This window comes from Apteryx rowi, unplaced genomic scaffold (assembly GCF_003343035.1).
Source record: "Apteryx rowi isolate R43461 unplaced genomic scaffold, aptRow1 scaffold_382, whole genome shotgun sequence".
Classification (NCBI taxonomy): Eukaryota; Metazoa; Chordata; class Aves; order Apterygiformes; family Apterygidae; genus Apteryx; species Apteryx rowi.
Window position 1 is genome coordinate 364,002 of NW_020450330.1, and position 22,040 is coordinate 386,041.

General features: G+C 40.7%; 1 protein-coding gene across 3 annotated transcripts in view; it reads left to right on the forward strand.

Annotated features, from left to right (window-relative positions):
• GIN1 (gypsy retrotransposon integrase 1) overlaps positions 1–14,870 on the forward strand; it is a 26,581-nt gene extending 11,711 nt beyond the window's left edge. Inside the window, exons 2-10 of one of the 3 annotated variants that reach the window (XM_026074252.1) lie at positions 1–252; positions 4,005–4,057; positions 4,361–4,506; positions 5,409–5,602; positions 7,085–7,390; positions 8,081–8,269; positions 8,377–8,544; positions 8,992–9,280; positions 12,520–14,870. In XM_026074252.1, coding sequence (XP_025930037.1) covers positions 1–252; positions 4,005–4,057; positions 4,361–4,506; positions 5,409–5,602; positions 7,085–7,390; positions 8,081–8,269; positions 8,377–8,544; positions 8,992–9,280; positions 12,520–12,818 — 1,896 coding nt within the window. In that variant the 3' untranslated portion in view covers positions 12,819–14,870. The remainder of the gene's footprint in view (positions 253–4,004; positions 4,058–4,360; positions 4,507–5,408; positions 5,603–7,084; positions 7,391–8,080; positions 8,270–8,376; positions 8,545–8,991; positions 9,281–12,519) is intronic. The other 2 variants (XM_026074253.1, XM_026074254.1) reach the window with 2 other exon arrangements.
• Positions 14,871–22,040: the final 7,170 nt, after the last annotated feature.

The following is a 22,040-nucleotide window of genomic DNA, read 5'->3' on the forward strand; positions in this document are numbered from 1 at the left end:
CTGCGCGTGGCGCCGCTGCCTGCGCCCCCACGTCCCATTGAGGAGCCGCCGCCGCCGCCGCCTTCCTCTCAACCGCCGCGCGGCGGCCCCTCCCCGCTGCGTACGGCCCGCCCCCTCCCCGCACCACTTCCGGGGGCGCCACAAAAGTCCCGGGTGCGAGGGCCACCGCCTCGGCTCGCCGGGCGGGCAGACAGTGAAAGCAGCGGGCCGCGCCCCGGGGGACGGATTGCGCTGATACCTCTGCAGCAGCAGGTGTGTGCTCAAGAGCCCAGCGGCTGCCCGCGGCGCCCGGCGTGCCCGAGACCTCGCCGCGGCGCCCAGAGGAGAGGGAGAGGGAGGGAGAGAGAGGGGGAGAGGGAGAGAGAGAGAGGGAGAGAAAAAAATCGCGCCAGTGTTGCCGGGCGCATGCGCAGATCTTGCCGCCCTAGAGCGGCACGTCAGCGCGCGCCCTCTCGCCCGCGGATTGTGGTTGGTGGCTCGGGGTGCCGCGGTGCATGCTGGGGACTGTAGTCCTGGCGGCGCCGGGGCGTGGCGGGGCAGGGCGCGGGCGAGGCCGCCTTCCCSCTAACGTTTGCAGGCGAGACGGCCGGGGCGAAGCCAAGGCGGGCTGCGAGGTCTGCGCACGCGCCCGCCCACCCTCCCTCCGCGCTGCAGGGCGCAACGCGCGCACGCCTCGTCGCGCCCCGTGCGGCAGTTAGCGGCGCGTTGGTGTCGTCCGGTTGCCTGTGGCGTGGCGGCGGCACCCTCGTGTGCAGGGCAGCTTCCGTCGTGGCCGGGCCCTGCCCGGGTTTAATAGCGCCCGCGATCTGTTAGGCGCTGTCAGATATATAGATAGATAGATTTAAACACAGTGCTCTAAAATGACAGAAATTTTGCACAGCCACACCTCATGAAACCTAGGGGGGAATGTAAGCAATGGTATCTCATAATAAATTTCTGGAAGCACTTAGATTTTAAAATATGTATTCAAGACTCTGGGGAATTCCTCTAGTAGGAATTGCAGAGTGAGGAAGGGTTCAAAAGCTGGACTAAGAAGAGATTTGCAGTTGTGGGTGTGTGAGTGAAAAAAGGGCATTAAAAAGGAAAGTAAATGTCAGTAGGTATGACCATTTCTGCTAAGACACTAAAGCAAGAAAAGCCCTGCTTATATAGGAGTTTGTCTCCTTATCCAAATATTTTTGTCTGTAACACAATGTATTCTTTCCCTGCTTCAAAGGCATTGAAGAATTGGTTACTGACTCTCAAATTCTTTGATTTTTTTAGAGAGTGTATGCTRTGATTGTGATTACTGAGAGTAGCACATGACTGATCTGAAGTAACATCATTTATTCTAAAATAACAAAAATGGCGAATAGTGTAATTTGTTTTCAGAAATTAATTTTTTAAAATATGAGGCCAAAAAACCCCTTAAAGATTGAAATATTAAAAAAAAATCAATAGAGACATAAGAAATATCCAGGAAGGAAACTCATTTAGTCATTTCCCTTTAGGCATCAATCTAGCAAAGTATAGAAGCACTTAACACTGCTGGATCAAGATTTTACTGAACAGATTAAATGTATGTGGATAGTGTGTTCTTTTGCTTCCGAACTTCTTGTAATAGGAACTGCCATTGCTGGAATGAGGGGAGRATCCCCATTTATCTGAGGTATAAGCACTGTGGCCCTGCTCTGATGTATCTTACTGTTGTGCAACTTCATTTTGTTAGAACCAATAACCACGTACTACATGCAGAACGTGCACAGCCTCTGGCAAGATATGCACGATGAGCAAAAAACACAGAAAGAATAAAGATTGCTTTGCTCTGGCACATCTTATTTTCTTGCCCTACGCGAAAGTCTGCATCAGGCCAAAACAATCCATCGTCCTGATGGTTAAGACACCCGAGCTTCCAAGGCCAGGAGAAGCAGTGATAACATATGGCCAATCCCGACTTCCAGCCGTGCTCTGGTAACCGCAGGGCTGGCCTTTGGCAGAAGCCCTGAGTGAAACTTGAATGCATGTCCCTGATGTACAGAGTATCTTAACTGCTCTTCCCCAGTACTCTTTTACTGTCAGAAATGCTAGTTAATCAACTGCTTTACAAAAACAGGATAAGTAATTTTATCATGGTAGCCTAACCTTAGCTTCCCTGCTGTTAGTTATCAAATTAGCAGCTTGGTCAATTGCTTCAGCTCATACTACCAGATTAAAAACTTGCAAGAAGCTAATGTGCTGGTCAAGATCACTAGAAACAGGATTATGTTCTGGCTCTGCTCCTTTSCTGTGTGGAAATACCCTCTTTCCTGGTGTAGAAGAATGCAGTKGTTAAAAGCTTTTCTATGCCAGTTCTCTGGTCTGTGAGAATTTTGCTTTTGCTTTAAAATAAAATTGTAATGTTATATGACAAGAGACTTGGTTGTTTGTGAAAGCCAAGTCTAACTTGTGCAAAATTAGATATTCTGTGGAGCAAAGGTCTTGTCTGTCTTAGAACTGTGAAGTTCCTGGCATGCGTTTGACTTTGATAACAAAACAATCTTTATCCCTGCTAGAATATGRTATTCTATAAATAACAGTAGCAGAAAATACATGTAACATTTGATTTTTCTGGGGAAAATAGAGTAAATGTTCAAGCAGTCATAATAAGCGTAGAGCTATTTACCCCTTCCCCACCCTCAGTTTAATAAAGGCAAGTTAGAATCTGTAAGCTGAAAAATAAACATCCTGACTTACACACTTAGCGTTCAAATAGCATCAGCATATAATGAAATGATACGGGTTCCAGAGTGCCTGGAGACTATCATTTCCCTATAATCATATGCCACTTAGCAGACATGGCAAACATACTGATTATTCTCTCTAGCAGGCTATGTGTTGTCACGTTGTCTAATTTTGGGACATTGCAAGGACAAGGGGGAAATTTGCTTAATGCTGTGGATGACCAGCATTCATTAAGAAATTATGAGATGTCAGTCTCCAAGCCTGATCTTGCTCTTGCAGAAGTCAATTAGAGCAAGATCAAACTGCCATTCCATCCATGTGTTCACTGCTGCTGGAGCAGATTTAAAAAAAAAAAAAATCGATGGAGCCTGCATGAACATTTCTGTCTGTTCCTTGTCAGTAATTGGCAATTATTCTGAAGCTATTATTTCTAGACCCAAGCTTTTCCTACACCRATGATGCACTTTACTAATGACATTTTAGTTTATTAGTGTAATCAGAGAAGTGAGCCCAATTAATTGTTACCTTAAATGCAGAATCTGATTTGGGATTTCAGAATCTAATTGCCAGATGAATTAATGAACAAAATAAATTTCTGTGGCAGTCTCCATCTGGGGAGTTACTTTTCTGCTATTTATGTGTGTGTGTGTGTGGGGGGGGTTGTTTTTTTTTTTTTTTCCATCAGAATGACTGTTTAGATGCATCTAATCTACAAAGCACCTATATTTGGGAGCTACCCAACTGTTTAAGACAGGAAGAACAATTTTTCTCTTTCTGGTAACTTTTTTTCCTCTCCAAAGAATATGGTAGAAGGCCCCACTGCTTAGAAATTTTAAAATATAAGTTGACAAATCCAAGTTTGTATACAGCTGGAGAGATTGATTATGTGTGGCAGATCTTAGATGTGTTTGGAAGTGAATTAAAAACAGGGTAATAGCGTGATGTAATGGCCAATAAAAATGGAGTAAAGCGGAATGCTTCCAGGTTGGGACTTCAAAGGAGATGTATGGGGGGGGAGTGTGTGTCTGTGCTAGTTCAACTGCTCTTATAATGGCAAACCACGGCTTTCACAAGGGGATGCCAGAAAAAAAAAAGCAGCCTGGGTTCAGCAAGCAGGTGTGGTGCTGGGGTCTGTGCCTGGACTTCACACGAGGGATGTGTGTCCCACTTGGCCGAGCACAGTGCAGAGGTCCCAGAGCAGCAGGACAGAACAGGCTTTGGAAGCGCTGCGATTCCATCAGTGTAGTGCTGCACCTGGACCGGCTAAATAGTCTTTATTTCTCACCTGTGACTGTTACATGCAGTCCTTCTCGAAGACTGCCTTGCTTCCTGACCGACCTGACCTGCACCGCCATCGGTATGTGTTGAGTAAAGCACTGTATCCTTATCAGATGCGCTGATGATAGCGTGGGGTTATCGAGAGCACTGCAGTGGATGGTGTAATATCCTCTCAGATGCAGAAAGCTTAAAAGCACATGGAGCAATTCATGGAATTAAAATATAGCTGACCTAGGGTTTTGGGAAGGAGAGCTCAGTTAGACTAGTGAATGTGCTACGTTACGAGGATGCTTCTCTCTGAACTACAAGGAACCCAGTAAAAACCAAAGGTGTACTGCTGTGGCAGTTGCTTCATTCAASAAATATTGTGCATATTGTTCAGGTTAGCAATGGTCCGGAGTGGAAAAAATGGTGGGCTCCACCTGAAGCAGATTGCATACTACAAACGAACAGGGGAATATCATCCTACAACGTTATCAAGTGAAAGAAGTGGAATCAGAAGAGCAGCCAAAAAATTTGTTTTCAAAGGTAAAAATATTCTCTCAATCTACTYTGGAAAATGGATTTTTAGGTGAAGATTTGCTGATATTAAAAAAAGCAAAAAGGTGTCTTGCTCTGCAGCATACTCTCTGATCTTTATACACATGCTCCATAAAACAAACACCCCTGCCTATCCCTTGTTAATGTATAACAGTGTTTGCAGAAATAGAAGCTCAGTCCGCTTTAGCCCTTAGCGGAAATGATTTATGTGTCCACCTGAAAGCCAAACCTTGCTTTAGGTGCTGGGGCACCACGTAGCAATTGGAAGCCGTGATTCAGGGACTTCAAGAAGAGACGCGCTGATCTGCAGCGAGAGGCGAGGACTGCTGGGCCGGGTCTGGGGCGCTCCGTGCGTGGCTGGACGGAAATGCAGGGATGGCTTTGCCATCTGTTGCGCTTCCGTCGCCTCGGAGGCTCCCTGCCCTTCCCGGTTTTGCTGCAGCCCTGTGAAGACGGTTTGACGTGTGTCAGTCTTTGTAGTCAGCTCTCCTTTTTCAGTCCCAGCAAACCTTCCAGACTTCCACAGGGARAAGGAATTAAAGCTGTGGATCACAAAGCGAGGTTGCTCACAGGCAGGCGATATGTTTTGTCTTATAACCCTTATTACTCCTTCTCCCCCTGCTGCCCCCAGCGTTAGCTTGTGTTTTAGTGAGACTTCCTGTGGGAACATAGCTTGCGTTCCGACTTACCGTTTGATTGCCTCATATCCAGGTTAATACGTTTGTAAACAAATGGTCCTAGGGAAGAAAAAATTAAAATACTTGCAAACAAAGAAGCGATTTTTGCACAAAAATCCATACTGAATTGTGCCCAATGTTTTAGTAAAATAAACAACTACAAAAGACTAGGTGCTAGTATATAATTTATTGGTATTTTCTTTCTTCTTTCAGAAAATAAATTGTTCTATGTTGGAAAAGACAGAAAACAAATGCGCTTGGTAATTGTTTCAGACGAAGAGAAGAAAAAGGTGCTTGAGAAATGCCACGAAAACACTGCAGGCACTCATCATGGCATATCAAGGACGCTGACTTTAGTGGAATCTAATTACTATTGGACCTCTGTAACAAATGATGTCAAACAGTGGGTATGGGCTTATAGCTACAGGGTATTTTTTTAATGTATTCTTTGTTATAAACATTTTGCGATTCTTCCACAAGATTCACCTCTCTTTTGGGTGACACAAAAATACTGAAATCATGCTTTACCTGACATTCATTTACAGAAGCTCCTGAGGGACTTGGGAACACAAATATTATTAGAAAACAGAACAACTTAAGAGTATAAGTATTTGTACGTTTTGAACAGTCTGAACTTCACTGGCTTTTACTGAGTCATACAGAGGTTTTGAGACCCATACTCCAGATCAGTGTTTCAAGCCAATAGGTATAGTCAGCAAGAGAGGTTTTTAAAATATTTTCCTTAAGTTATGAGCAAGTAAACGCTTTATGTTAGAAACTAAGTCATGGATAAATACACAGAATCATATATCATGGGTTTGGCTTTAATACAGGAAGCACCTTTACCACTCGATAATGAGGAAACACAAGTTTACAATCAAATTTTACATGGTCTTCTTGCCAATTCATAGTGCTTCCTATTTTTTCCTTTTATTGTTTGACCATGTACCTTGCATATTGCCATATACTGTCCAAGGGTGGGGGGTCATACTGCCCTTCAGTGTGCAGGGCACATTTGGTCTTTGAGAGGGATGTCTCATGCATAGCCTCCTACATATCTTTGTTAGGATGCAGTTTACCATCCCCAATGTGTACAGCTGGCCAGAATGGCAGCTGGCAGATACAAAGACAAAAACTCTATGTCTGCCTTTGAATTAGGTATGTTTGGGAAAAACTATCAAACAAATCACTGCTTGGGACAATTCCTTTTCCTCTTTCATCCAAAGATACATTGACATACTCCCTGGGCAGAATCTGAACCCTGAACAAAACGYGTGTACATGCTGTCCTTTGTGGCCAGGTTAGTGTTGCTCTCAGATGGTGCATCACCTGAAAACCAAGATTTGCTCTGCTGCAGTAAAATGAACTGGAAATGAATCTCTGCTTTCAGGTCAGAGTTGGGCAAAGAGGACCTGGCCTGTATATAAAGCTGGTCTGCAGATTCTGTGTGTACCACCAATGCTTATCAGCCACAGCATATAGAGTAGAACTAAACTAGGGGAATGATTAGGACTTTCCTCTTCTGATCCCAAACTGCTGTGTCATTCCTTTAATATTTACATACGGTAATGGATATAAATCTGTGCTGTGGACTTGAAAGAGCACAGTGCTTTCAGAATGAGGAGAGGTCAGCTACAAACTCCTGTGTGTGTGTCCTTCTCCTGGCTTTTGCTGCCGTTTGTTTTGTTTGTTTGTTTTTATCCTGGGGCTGAAAAATCTAAGGGTAAAAAATAATCAGAAGAAAAAATGCTAAAATAAATTTGTCAGTATAGCCAAGTCTGACCTGACTTACGGAGGGATAATGGGGATTTATATTATTATCCTGTTGGTTGTTTTAAACCCTCACCGCTACGCTTTGCTGAGAGCTTCTTCCCTGGTTTCTGCACTAGGTGTATGCTTGCCAGCATTGCCAAGTGGCAAAGAATACAACCATTGCAGCACCCAAATCACACCCTGTCAACGCAGAGGACCCCTGGGCGGCGGTTACTATAGACCTAATAGGACCTTTTAATACAACCAACAGAAGCCACATGTACATCATTATTATGACAGATTTGTTCACAAAATGGACTGTTATCCTGCCATTGTGTGATACTTCGGCAGCTGAAATTGCTAAGGCAATCATAAATGTGTTTTTCTTATATGGACCACCTCAAAAAATGCCTATTGATCAAGGGAAGGAGTTTGTTCATCAGGTAAGTTTTTACTTGGATAATTTTTTTTTTTCAAGAAAAGTACAGTTTTGCCTGTATTAACTTTACATTTTAGACCATTCTTGGGGGGAAAAAAAACTGTAAATACAGTACATGCATCTTCTTTGCCTTTTAAAAAAAATAATTAAAGTCAACATGAAAATGACAAATGAATTATTTGTAATTGTAACATTGTGTAACGTTGCTCAGGGATTTATTCATTGAATGAAGAGTAAAAGCAAAATAACTTCTCAGAGGCCATAGTCCAGGTTTTGTCACTCAGTAGAACTGGCACAGGCTTTCACTCTCAAGCCCTTTGCTGTACTTCATCCATACATATTATATTGGCCCGTATAAAGACAGTCCAATGTCAAAAATAACCTAAGATGTAGTGATTCTGAAGAACTTTACACTTAATCCTCTCAAAGATGATGAAATAGCAATAGAAGAGACTACGATATGGAGGAAATGAAATTGAGTGGCAAAACTGTTTAGAAACCATCAATTGCTGGCTCCTAAGCCATTCTTTTACTCTTTGATTTGGACTGTTATGTGGGTATATGTGTATAAGACTTTTGCTCAATCACCATTTTCTCAATAGAGGAGTGGAAAGCTGTGCTGAATTTGTTTACTAGGACTGTGATACAGAACAAGGAAACATTCAATAATTATGTTCTTCTTTTATTTTTGAAGATAAACAAGGAACTGTTTGCGCTCTTTGGAATGAAACAAATAGTATTGTCTTATCCTCAGACACATGATGTAAATGAAAGAACATGCAAGACAATCAAAGCTTTCCTTAACAAATATTGCACAGAGCATCCAGATGATTGGGATGAACATTTATCTGCTATTGCCTATGCTTTTAATTTGACTAATGTGGTATGTGAAGGCTYTTCCTCTTTTGATGAGAGTTGGGACTGACGTCCCCAAAAGTACCTGCAAAGCTGTATGTTAAATGTGCTTGCTTTTTGTTCCCGCTTAAATAGGAGCCAGATCAAAGCACCCCGTATTTCCAGATGTTTAATCGTAACCCATATGTGGCTGAGTCAACAAATGTGTGTGTGGAAGGAGAAGACAGTATGTTTGCCAAAATATTTGAAGCAACTAAAAAAGCCAGTCAAGCACTGGAGGAAGAGAAAACCTCAGACTGTCAGGTAAATATTATATATTCAAATGTTATTGGCAAGAAAACCGAAGAGACATAACGTGGAAAGATTTGAAATGTGAARTGAAACAAACCTTTTAGAACAGTGAGGGTTTTTTTCTCACCATGTGATCCCTGGATCCCAGTGCACATGTGTATGTGGAAGGTATGAAGAAAAAAAACAGGAGGTTTTCTCCTTTAAGCCAAACGTGAACACCCTGGCAAGAGGTCTGCATATCAAAGGAGGTTTAAAACCATTGCCTGTGGAGTGTTGATTTAGGACATGAAGATAGATAAAATCAATTTCTTGAAAACTTTTCAGTTTTACATGCTATGAATTACACACATCCGGGGACTTTTAATGTTATGCTTCTGCATTATTATTAAATTTTAGAAAAATACATGGTTGCTCTTAGGAAAGGAAAAGAAAATGTAATTCATTTGTTTCTTCTCACAGATAGTGAAAATCACTTCAGATGAACAGAAAATCAGAAACAAGATTACTGTCAAAAGGAAGCCAAAACAGTTAAATCCCCTTTGCCTTAAAGTTGGCCATGAAGTCCTCAGGCAAAGAAAAAACTGGTGGAAGGATGGTCGTTTCCAGTCAGAATGGATTGGTCCTTGTATTATAGATTATATCACAGATAATGGCTGTGCAATATTAAGAGATGCCACAGGATCCAGGTTGAAAAGACCCATCAAAATGTCTCACCTTAAGCCATACATAAGAGGGTCCAGTGAAAAAGGTATGCGTGTGTGTGCGTGTGTGTATGTGTGTGTGTGTGTGTATATATATATTTATATATATTTAACTTTTCTGTCATGTCTTGGTATTAGGTGAGGTTATGTACCTCACCTTGTATGAGCACGTATCACTCACCAGTGTGAATTAGAAGAACACAGGATAATAATGTAATCTCATAAGGAGAACAGCAAGTGTGACTAGCTTGAAACCTATGCAGAGCAGAGAGCAGAGCTAATGAATCATATTTGAAGTCTCTTTAAAAATAGCTTCCATTAAAGTTGCTTCTACTGTGTGGTTTGGCCCTGTATGTGCTGGCTGGTAAAAACATGCTAAAAGTAGAGTTAGGCTGAACTGTTTTCAAAGATTGTTTTCTTCCTTTGTTCCTGGCTTGATGTAGGTGGGAGAAAAATGTTAGGAATGTTAGAAAAATGTTCTTTTCCTTGTGCGATGGAAACCTATTTTTTTCCCCTTAGTCTGACGAGTGCAGATGGTGCACATTTACATCCCCCCTTTTTTTTAAACAACAACAAACTACCCTCCAAAATCTTAGAATACAAAGACTACCTCACAGAACTGATTTTTAGAGAGTTTATTTTAAATTGTGGTACTGAAAAAGTAAATATGCTTCTATTACTGGAGTAAATAAAATTATTACACTCAGAAGTAGGATTTCTAGAAACTCCCAGACACTTGTATAACCAGTTGCACTTCTTTCTCTTACACATTCTATGCTTTTTTCAATAGTGGCAAATTTTTAATCAAAATTTAAATAATTTAAAAATATTTCTAATTCAAAATTAAATTTAAATTTAATCAAAATTTTAAATCCCCAAATAGCAGCCATTTCTTTTCTGCTAATGCTGTCTTGGAGCCACTTCAGACATTTAAAAAAAATTAATAGCTCAGTGTTTGGAAGACCTCTGTCACAGAACAAACTACTTCTTGGTTTAGGATCCTTGAAAAAAAAAAAAGTAGAACAATTTTCTCCTGTGTGACATGTGTGGTCAAGCTTTGGTTCTTGAAAATATTTTATCTGCACTGGGATGGTCATCTCTTCCATTATTTCTTAAAACTGAGGGATCTGCAAAACTAAAGCTAATTCTGGAACTTAATGGGAGAAGCCGATATGTCTGCCAGTTGTCAGCCACCATTACAGATCACACAACCAAGACACCAATTTCATGTCATTTCTCCTGGACAACGCTCTTACTGTTAGACAATCACTTTCTGGTTTTCAGTTCTTCGTAGAATTGCAGAGCCATAAGGAGAAAGTTATGTGCATGAATTCATGCATGCAAATAGCACCTCTAATTTCCAACTATTACGATGAGTTTGGTAAAGTGAATCACAACATGAAAAAGTTTAGTCCAGATATCTTTGTAGGATCAGAGTCTAATATGTTCACCACTAACTACTGCAGAAGCTGTAAGTAAATGTACATTTTCTTCCCCTTTCCCAACAAGTGATTAAAGATTAGTTGTCTGATACAGGCAGAAAATTCAATGGATTATAAATATTTACGAAGCTTAAAGTTCTAGATTGATGGTCATACATATTTAAATTGTGGAGGGAAGTAAACCAGGCTTTGCTGAAGTAATTGTCAGCCTTTATCAAATGGCCTAACAGAATTCAAGAAAGAAAGCATTATTTCATTTGAATAAGAGAAGGGGAAGCTGGCAGCAAATGACAGCTTTTTCATCCAGAAGGGAACATGCATGTTTTTATAACAAAGAACTTCTCTATATTAGCAAGGGTGGATTTTTTTTTTGTCTGTTACTTATTTACTGTAACTACTACTGTGGCCTAACAGTCTATTGGCTATCCCCTTGCATAACCTTGAATGGGAAGAAAGCATTTGCAGTGCTTTCTGTGAAATAAATGTGAAAAAGTGCATCTTGGGTGAGGATAGTTGTCATGGCCTTGCTTACCAAATTTAAAGGTGTTGTCAGTACTTTGCTTACACATATGATTTTGGAGCAGGGCATCTCCTGTATGTCATACTTTCACAGTGTGTGTCTTGCTTTTTTGAACATTAAAGACAAAGCCTGAAAACGCAGTCCTCATTTTTTAGGTGAGAAAGACTGATACTGACTGATACTAGTAGCAAGATTTTTTTTTTCGTAACCTAGTCTAAAGGTGAATCCTGAGTCAATGTATTGACAGAGCTCTTGGTACAGGCGTTGCAGGYTCACGTTCTGGGTAAACCTGGGTTGTTTGCTACCTGGCTAACTCTACAGCTAGGCAGAGGTTCCAGGACACCTTAAATCACCCGTACACATCTATGTCTGAAGCAGCATTTTTCCTGTTTGAATGTGGGTCAGTTTAATATTAAACTCTGGGTCAGTGCTTAAATGTTTCAGGAGTGCAAACAGGCAGATTTAGGACACATCTATGGAGAAACATAGCCAGAGCAGTGCAGAATCTGCTCCCACAAAGGTACCTCTTTGGACCTACATCTCAAAGGAATTTGTAGCCCCCGTACAGAGATACTTATCTGCTGAATGGCTCTTCTGATTCAACAGAACACCTCTTTTTACCCTGTGGCCCCCACGTGAGCAAGAAAACAGGCCTTAACATCATTTTCCAGCACAAGAAATTGTTAACCCCTCATTAACTATTACATATCTGATTTGACAGGTCAGACTATTTTCATTTTATTGGAACTCTCTTGGAACAAATCAAACACTTCAACACATATCAAATAGAAGAAATGTCCGGTAGTACTATACAGTAACAATCAACAACATTGTCACTAATTTCTAAAAAAAACCCTGTGTTCTCAACACCTACAGTTCATAATTTTGTTTCTTAATTGCTTAAAAAAAAACACAGAAAAACCTTTGTTGCACTGAGACTTCCTAGCAAGAGTCTGGAGTAGCTACGTTTTTCTGTGTGGGGTGCAAAGAATAAAAGCAGCTACGTTCATTTAAGGTATTAGCTCAGTAGGTGACTGTGACAGACCTCAAGCTAGTTTATTGACATTGCAAAGAAAAACTGTTAACATGAAGCACTGCAAGCACTATTTTGTGGATGTGCCAGATGGAACTGAACGTTTGATGCTTAGTGAAATGAGGAAATCTGTATTATCAGACTGCTGTCATTCAAACAGTCTTGCCTTATTATTGAAATTGCTTCAAAAAGTAAGTTAACACCTTACTATCATTTTGTTTGTGTTTAAGTACATCGATGACTTTTACTGAACTAGAAAGATCTGCTTTAAAAGGTACTTTTCTTTTACAGACAAGCATTACTTCTTACAAGGTGCAATAGTTGTTGACCACGACTATATTGGCTTTTCTGAAAGATCATATAATCCGTGCCAGCAAGACCGCATTGTTGAAGGGGAAATAAATGACTATGCAAGAGGCGTCATATCTGCTGTGCAAATACCACCTTCAGCCGGCAAAGACCGAGAATCAACAGAACGTAAACATCAGTCTGAGCTAATGAGAGATCATAGCATTGAACCCAACACTGCAAATCCAGAGCAGTGGCCTTCACCTTGCTGGACACTTCAGACCAAGATAGAGGATACTTAAGCAAATAGTCACACGTCATATTTCATTGGCAAACAGTTTTGAACTTCTGTGGCAGACTGAAACAGTTTTAATAGCTCCAAGTTCCTCAGACAAATTCACTTCACTACTGTATGTATTTAAGAATACTGCAGCTGTCCAGTGGTTAATTGATATTGGCATTAAGAAGCAGTCACCCTGTTATCAGAAATATGGGCACAACCTAGAAAAAGCACGTTATCATCATGCAGTTGAATTACAGTATGTTTGTAGAATAGCAGTGTGGCCCTTCCTCACTGTTTATTGTCTCAGGGCACATCACACCATTTCATTCTGGTGACCTTTTCATTAATCCTCAGGTGACTCATTCCTAACATGCACAGATATTGTGGGACGAATGTAATCTAAGCAACTTAACCTAAATTTTGCCTCCACCCCAGAAGGGTAAAGAAGCTCATGTCCTCTTTTCTTTTGTTATAGAGCTGTTTCCTGTTCTCTCTGAGAAGTTGCAATCTCTGACCTTTACAGCTTTTATTCTCTAGTTTAGCCCACAGCCCTAAGATCTCACAGAACAGTAAAGCTGCCAAAATCAAGTACAGGTAATGTTCTGCATATGAAACAACAAGGCCTGCAGCTGCTCCCTGCTCATCAAAATTCTACAAGGGAAAGCAATTTTAGTCTCTCAGGCAAGTCAAAATCATAAGGGTGCTCAGCATTTACTTGTGCTGTCTTCACAAGCCTCTAATTTCCCTTACTGTTACTTCTCAGAGCTACAACAGGTTTGGAGGAGAATTCCTCTTCTCCCGCTGACAGTACTCTAGGAAAGGTGAAGAACTGGTGTTATTTATTCTCTGAATTCCTTGACCAAGTTGCTATTGGCCTGGGCCTCCTGCTAAGAGGACTGCATCTCAAAGAGCAAAATTTATCTACTGTTAAAGTAAGCTGAACAGTAATTGATGAGAGCAAGAGTTTTCAATTAATCTTAGATAGAAAGACTTAGTCCTCAAGGCTGTTCAGATACTGAACTTGTACAGAAATTCATACCTGTGTTACGGTTTGGCCTATCACAGGCCAAGGCTATGTAAGAAAAGAGCTCAGTATCATCATTCTATTTTCCGATCCCATCCTAAAATACCTTTGAAAAAATACTTAATATTTAAGAAAGTACTTTGTCTTCCAAAAATCTAGTCCTACGTACACATTTTTCCCCATTGAGACAATGTTTCACAAAGAATGTACCTAACAAAGATAGTTGGATATTCTCTTCTAACAGACTCCTCCTATATATCAACTCCACTGAACGCAAAAATGAACTAGGTTTGTGTTATTCATTGACAAACATGCTTAAGCTTAAAAGCCCATCTTTATATAAATTGCTTTTACCCCTAAGCTATAGTGTCCTCTGAGGCAAGTAATCTTTATAATGATTTTTCTAATGCAGTCAAGCAAGTAAGTGGGCTTGGTGAAATACATTTTTCTCACTTAAAAAAAAAAAAAAAAGACTTGCCAAGAAATTCCATCAAACAACATTCTGTTAAACTGTATTTAAAAAAAAAAAAAGACAAATAATGCATGCTTGTAAATAGGAAAAAGCTGGTAATTGTGAACAATGGTCTTACCTTGATTTTCTTCTGTAATGAGCTGTGCGATCAGATAGTATTTTTCTTGAGGAATACTGATTTAAAGATCTTCCATTTGGGAGCTGTGGTGGGATCCACAAGTTCAGGAGGTCCATGTCATGGTAATGACCTGGCTGGTAATCTCTTACTACACTAATCCTTCTTAGCAGAGGCCCCGATTCTTTGAGCCAACCCTCCTGCTCCCTATGAACCTTTAACTCTTTCATTAGGATTGCTACCCAAAGTGACATCTTCTGCTAGGATGGACTTGTTACAACTTAGTCTTGACTGTCTAATAGTACATTTTTAGCACAAACTGGCATGTCTCCATTTCCTGCTAAAATGTGGGTTCTTTCAGAGTCAGAGATAAAATCAGATAGAGAATAAGGGAGCTGTCTCCAAGATGCTCTTCTGCTCTGTTAGARCAATAAAAACCTACTGCATATGTTTTTTTCAACTGGTTGGTTCCTTATTTGCACACAGTACAATGAAGCTGTAACGCAGAGCAGGGTGGAGGGAGGGGGAAGCTCTAACGTAGTATAAATGATGTGTGCTTCTTATAGCTATGCTGTCGGAGAGAAAGAAAACGCTAAGCTGACTGTGAAACAGAAAAAACAGACATTTAACAGACTGTAACGCTGTTTCCTAGTAATTGTGATCTACTATATTAACAGGCAAGCATTGGTGCCTCTTCAGTTCACCTAAGTGGGGCCCTTCTCTGCATATAAAAGGTTTATTGAGATAAAATACAGGGTTTTCAAATTAATGGCACCGAAAACAAACAGGAGGAAAACTGGAAGAAGCAAAAAACAGCAAYGGGAAACTTGAGAAGTTACAAGCAGCACAACGTACTCAGGGAGGCTCACAGAAACCCCTCATGCCATTGCTGTAGCTGGGCATTGCTCAGCAGCTGCTCCTGACGGTCGGTGAGTCCTGACCTGCCTACTGCTGGTTTGTATTTTAACCAACTTGGATAAATACACAAATGCCCATCTGTCATCTCCGTCACTGGCCCACAGGCTTGATTTAYGATGGGACAACAGCAAAAGACTATTCTCTTAACAAAAGTCTTGGAAATTAGAATAGAATTTGTGCCCCCTTGTGGTGTGTTGCTTAGAGAGGAGGTACAGCACGAAAAAAAAGTGCCAAGTTTACTTACACCTCCCAGCACAGAAATACGAACACTTACCCTTTGGGTTTGCTAGAGGTATTAATTACCAGGTCATAGTCAGATGAAAAGCATGCCCAAAAAAACACCTGCCTCTGGTGAAAAGCTTCTGTACAACCACTGAGGGTTAAGTGTGGAGTAAAAAACACAACTCTCTTACTTGGCTACTTTCTGAACTTTTGTGTAGTGCTTGCCCACTCTGTGCTAAGGTGCTCTTGCTTTTCAGGTTAGACAATCTATGACATTTTAAAGTTTCTCCCTTCTTCTTCACAGAACTGAGTGTTCCCTGCTGGAGGACACTGATGAGTCATGATTTGCTTTCACAGCAAGCAGTTAACAAATCTTCTGGAAATGTCACTCCTGAGGACCAGATGAGTTTCTTAATAATTTGTTTGGGTGCAATGTCCATATTAATGACCTTTTGCAGCAGACATCATTATTTTAATGACCTAGCATCCAAACCTGTTCCCACAGTAACCTTCTTGGCATTTTCAAAATAGATAATGGAATTTTTTTTCTCTTGGGAATGGAGTGGAGGCTTTCAATTAATTTATTGGACTGGCTAAAAATAAAACATGCAACTTCTAGAATCTCACCAGGCAGTGGAAACTCAGCAAGGCACACCAGCAGCTGACATCTGTTGGCCCAACCTGAGAGTTCACTGCCTGCCTCTTATGTCAGCAGAAGGAGACGTCATTATTGTTAAAAGTCACTAAGAACAGATGCTGTTTTGAATTAGAAGGGTAAAATTGATACGAATAAACAGGATTTAGCAGCGTCTTCAGAGCAATGGGTATTACACTGTTCTACCCCTGTCAAGAGACCTGCTAACCTATGGTGGAAACTTTGGTACTCAAGTTCTGCAGACATTTGGAAAGAAGAACAGTACCGAACAAGCTTTAATTTGAAAAGAGAGCCTCTGCTAGAGAGAAGTAGCAGAAAACCAGACAGTAACTTAAATTTAAAACATTTGATTCAGCAACTATTAATCCTGAGAGATGCATTCCCCAGTCAGTTCTCCCTTCCTCCTGTCTGACTACTTGTATGGAGATGCRTACTACATTTGCAAGCAGAGAACACCAGCCTCAGGTTGCCTGAGCTGCCTATTAATTTGTGCCATCGTAATGGGCGTTACTGCAGGCTTTGCGGATGGGTTCATGCTTCTTTCTTCCCACAGGGCTCCTGGCTGCAGTTGGGTGCAGTGTGTGTTGCTCTGGGGCTGCACGACATGGTACGGTGAAGAAGGGGTCTGCAGGAACCCTGCCGCATTGGTAGCAGAAATAGGTATGCCATAAAAACAAGCCAGGAAGATTCAAGGTTGTAGGAAAAACATCATTCTGAGTCTGCCAGGTGATGTTTCCCTGCTACAGATTTTCATTGCAGTGCTCCACAAATCACTTAGATGAAGCCTTTCATAACTTACCAGTTGTTAATCGTGAGGGTGTTTTCTGACTCTTTGATTTGAATCTCTGAACTTTGATCAGCAAAACTGGAGTAGTCAGAGCTGCAGCTGATGGCAGAAACTGCCTCGAACATATGAAGAGAAATTTAAGACTAAGTGAGTTAAAAAGAATAAATCACATTTCACAAATTCAGTACTCCAAGTTAGTTGACGCTTTTGACAATTTATGCCTGAAATTTCTTCATGCCTCACTTCCCCCTTCTGTACAAAGTGAATAGCACTCTGTCAGTTCCCAGGCATACTGCAAAAAAAAATACTCATAACTCTTTACAAAACTGACAGGCATAGCAACGAAAACCCCATAGAAAATCCCACAAGAAAATGAGTTCTATATTTAGTGCAGAGTTTCAGCCATATGCAGTAAATAATACTTGGGATACCCCATCAAGTGGATAAACCGGATCTTGAATGTTTGTGCAGAGATATTATCTCTCACCATCACAAATTAAAGACCTAGAAAAAGAAGAGCGGACTAAATAGCGACAGAGCAGAGCTTAGCAGGTGGTTATGGTATTACACTGGCAAATTTAATCCTTTAGTTTCTTAACTTCCAGATGTTTGACTCCACAAACTTGAGGGATTTTTCCAGTATACAGGTACCTGAAACGGCTTGCACTTAAACCTCACGTCTGCTTCCCTGCGAGTGTGGTCACAGGGTGGCAGTGTCTCCCTGCAGCAGCTTGTTCCACACACCAGGCACTGGGTCGGCCACGGAGACCATGAAAACGCGGTACCTGTAGAAACTGCTGTGCCAAGGTTTGTTTTCCTAAGTCTGTCTTTGCCAAACTACATTCTCAGCAAAGGTACTTCAGTATTTTGGGATTCTTTATATAGTCCTCAGCAATTTTGAACATGTTAACTAAAAAGAAGTTCTGATCTTTATTTAGCGCATTTATTTCAAGCCTACTTATAACCCGACACAGTTTTTGGGTTTGGCCATTTCAAAACATTTCTGATTTTGTCAGCAGGTTGGATTAGAACAAGTAGAGAAGGAAAATCCTTTAGAAATGAGGAAGGGAGGAAGGAGGCAGAGTGAGGATGGTTATGGCCAATACCAGCAGGTTAAGAACAACCTAAAGTGTTCTCTTTCCTGATGGTAGATTTGCCAGTAGGAGCTGGGAACAGCTAATTCAAGGACTAATTCACAGGGTGTCCTCATGTGGAGGAGTGGGGAGAAATACAGTATGTCCAGGTAGATAGAAATGTTCCTTGAGAAATAGCACAGGCATCTGGCCATCAATTTTGTGATACTGGCTGTTTGCTTCTTCACATAGAGAGGAAATCAGTAAAAACTTTGGTGATGGTTTGGGAAACATCAGAACAGAAACTGGAACCAGATGCTAATTGTGGGAGTATAAATGCATTTCTGAGCACCCTGTTTGAAGGTTGCGTGGCTGACCCTTCATTTAAGATATGATATAAAAACAAACTGTGCAATAGATAGCTTGTACTGTCACTGCCAATTGCTCCAGACACTTGCTATAGCGTTGCAGTGTTTCTAGCACCCTGGTACCTGCTAGTGCTCACTTAAACCTCAGTTGCTCTGAGCAAGGTCTCACATATAGGTGCCTGGAAAAAGGCCACCCCTCCAGTTTGATATGCTTGGCACAGTGTCCAATGTGAGAGATCCAACCAACTCAAGAAAAAATGGCAACATTGTGGGATTCAGTCCTTTTCATTGCAAATAATTGTTTCTTGAACTGCAGTTTTAGGATACACCATGGCTGAGGAAAACAATCATAAATCTGGGGGGTGGGTATCAAAGCACTGTGGAATGGAGCTGAAGCGAACGGAGCAGGATTATGCTCTTAAAATCTACATGACAATTAATACCAACTTTAGCCTAACTCCCTCTTACTTTTTACATTCTAATTTAAGCAAAAGATTTAGGTTTAGTTGACAATAACTATTTCCTATTAACAAGCTTGCTTGACTGCTATCACTATCTGCTAGGAACAAGAGATTCTACTGCATCTTCAAAACGATAGTTTTGGCACAGTTCCCTAGAAGACTTTGCCCCTGCATCTCCCACATCTTTGTTTAAAGTTGTACAATGAAATCAGTCAGAACTTAGGCTGCAGAATGTCCTGCCTCAGATGCAATTAATTAATAAGAAACTTGGGTAGAAAGGAGCTAAAGAAAGCAGTAGTTCAGGGAAGGTACAGTCGTGACCAGTAGCACTGAAATTCTAGTGCAACTCCCAGAGTGCCTCCCACGCACCTCTCCCATGTACCTCTCCAAATGCTGGTGTAGCAAAGCCAGCTGGATGCTCCTTTCGGTTTTCTATCCACAGTGTCCAGAAACAGCAAGGAGTTTGCAGTTTTTGCTTGGCTAAGTAGCTGTCTTTGCAGATTGAAAATCCTCTTCCATACTGTTAGCTCCCCTCTTTTCTTCTGCCACTAATGTTTAGCTATGCAGCTAAATTTTCTCAAGAATTGGAGAGGAATTTGAACAGCAGTTATATCACAGTATAAATTTTGCTAACAAGTTTTGATAACTCACAAAAGAGCAAAAATATTATTGTTTTTAAGAATTAAAAATACACTTGTTTGTAAGTAAAGGAAAAACAGGGTGTTAAAACCCTACTCTAGGGTTTACTAGTGTCTATCGTGAATAGAAAATACAACGGCCTTATTTTTGCTCTGTTTCAATTGACATGGACATTTTTGGTATTTTTTGTATCATACATTAAAGTTGCAATGTCACCAGCATTAATTTTGCCTCCCAAGACCTAGATCAGAAATCATTTCCCCATTTCTGGTTACATCAAATACTCAGTACATTACAAGAATCCAAACAAACTCTGCAATGTGCCATAACACACTATTTCAAAATTAAAAGTGTGTCTTAATGTGCAAATAAATAATAAAGTTACTTTTGAATTGCTCAGCAGTGGCCTCACCCACCTCCCACCCCACCAAACTGTATTGCTAATACATAAGCAGTATAGTTCACACACACGTATTTCAATGGCAAGGCAGAAATCCCTGAAGTCCCTTCTCTGTACTGTGATCCACGCTTAATCCTAATGCTCTGTAGCATGACAGACATAACTGGCCTAAAAGTTCTGATAAGACACGAATAAATCTAGCTTTGGCAAGCAAGAAACTGTTGCAATTTACTGTATTGATCTATAAATCTTCATTAACTACTACAGTGCACTGCTTAATTAGAAAACTCTACTTAATCAAGATGCTTCCCAAGGAATCAATTTATACCTAATGATACTTATGGCAAGGACAGCTGCTTAATTGGGATGGTAATTTCATTTAATTGGGACACCTTCAGATGACTTTGTGTTGCTTAGGCCTGCACACGTTAAAATTCAGTTTGTTCTCCTCATGGCATTTTGCAGTTGTCTCAGGTTGCCCTCCCATGTAGCTACTTCAAAGTGAGCTCCTGAAAATTGTCCATCACTAGTGACCAGAGGATAGTGGCCACCTTCTTGCCACCCTGGCAGACTTCCAGTATGGCAGATCATTCAAAATGGGGAGATGCTCAATACAGTAACTACCATAGGGAAAGATTTATAGCTACTTAATCAGCTTAATTCTAATGAAAATATTCAGCCCTTACAATAGGGCTTAATTTCTTCCAGCTCATAGAGGCTTGAGAAAAAATTTTCAATTGACAATTCTTGAAAGTTAGTGTCGTGACTTTGAAATCTTAAAATGGGCAATTAAATGTTGTCCATTAAAATACATAGTTTTCTTTGGGAAAATTGCTGCAACTAAAATAAATACATTTGCTAAGAATCCACTATCTCAGATCAAGTAACTAGTATTCAACATTTAATACATAAATAGCAATATTAGTATATATAACCTGCTGGGATAGAGGATGGTCTGCTAGCTTATTAAAATTAAATCTATGAGAAAAGAAAGCATGTGCTTTTCTTTTTATGCAGATTTTCTATTGCATTATGGTAGATTATATGCTTAAAATGCAGCTTTGATAAGAGTAGGAAATAAAGAACATTCAGTGCCTTCAAGGTGCACACCCAGGTGTGCTGCCATCCTGCCCATGTGAAATGAGAGCATACAACCTTCCTCCAGCAGTACCATGCATGGCTTGCTGCTGGAAAGCAGTTGGTTGCCACCCAACCCAGTTGTCTCCCTATGGCTTCTTGCCAAGACCAACCTCTGAATCTTGGAGAGCAGGGACCGTGATTAATGCTGAATTAGTCTGTCTTAGCTTGCACTTGCAATTAAACTGTGTTCAGCTCCTCCCACCATCAGTAAAACATAGTTGTTTTAGTGGCGATAAGGATCAAGGAAAGGAGGAAGGAGGCAGCTGCATATAATCTTCATYGACCTGGGACACGGGAAGCAGAGAACACCCATCAGATGGACAGACCATGAGCTGTTCAAATGCTAGAAACATCCGCCCTTGCTGATCRCCTCTGACAAAAGTCTGTGATCTTACAGAGCCTCTGATAGCTGTGACACTACAGCTTTCTTTGCTGTAAGTTAACTGCTCTCATAGAAAATTTCCTGTAGACTGACTTTCTTCTTTAAAGATAGTTTTAAAAGATCCTTCCTAACTGCCTTATTCCTTTTTATTCATATACAAGGTGATCAAGTCCATAGCTAAAAATAACACTGCCTTTCTTACACAAATGAGACAAATAGGATGTTTTCCTTGCACCACTAGGAAAATATAAATTATCTGGAAAAGAAAAAAAGCTTAGAATATGAGCTAATGACAAAAATCATGAAACAGAATCTGTATTCCAGCATTTTAGAAAGCCATCCTGGAAATTTTGCTATTCTTGAGAAGTAACAACCTACCAAGGATTTTAAGTTTTGTTCCAAAAAGATGAGAGTTATAAAAATCTTGCTGGTTGGGGGAAGAATCTTACCTTTTGCTCCAGCATCCCTGCCTTTCTTCCCCCCAAAACCACCTGCCAAAAATCACTGCCCCCCCCCCCGAAAACCCCAAACCTATTTTTCCAGCTCTTTTTAACACTAGCAACAGCCTGTTAAACACCTGCACTG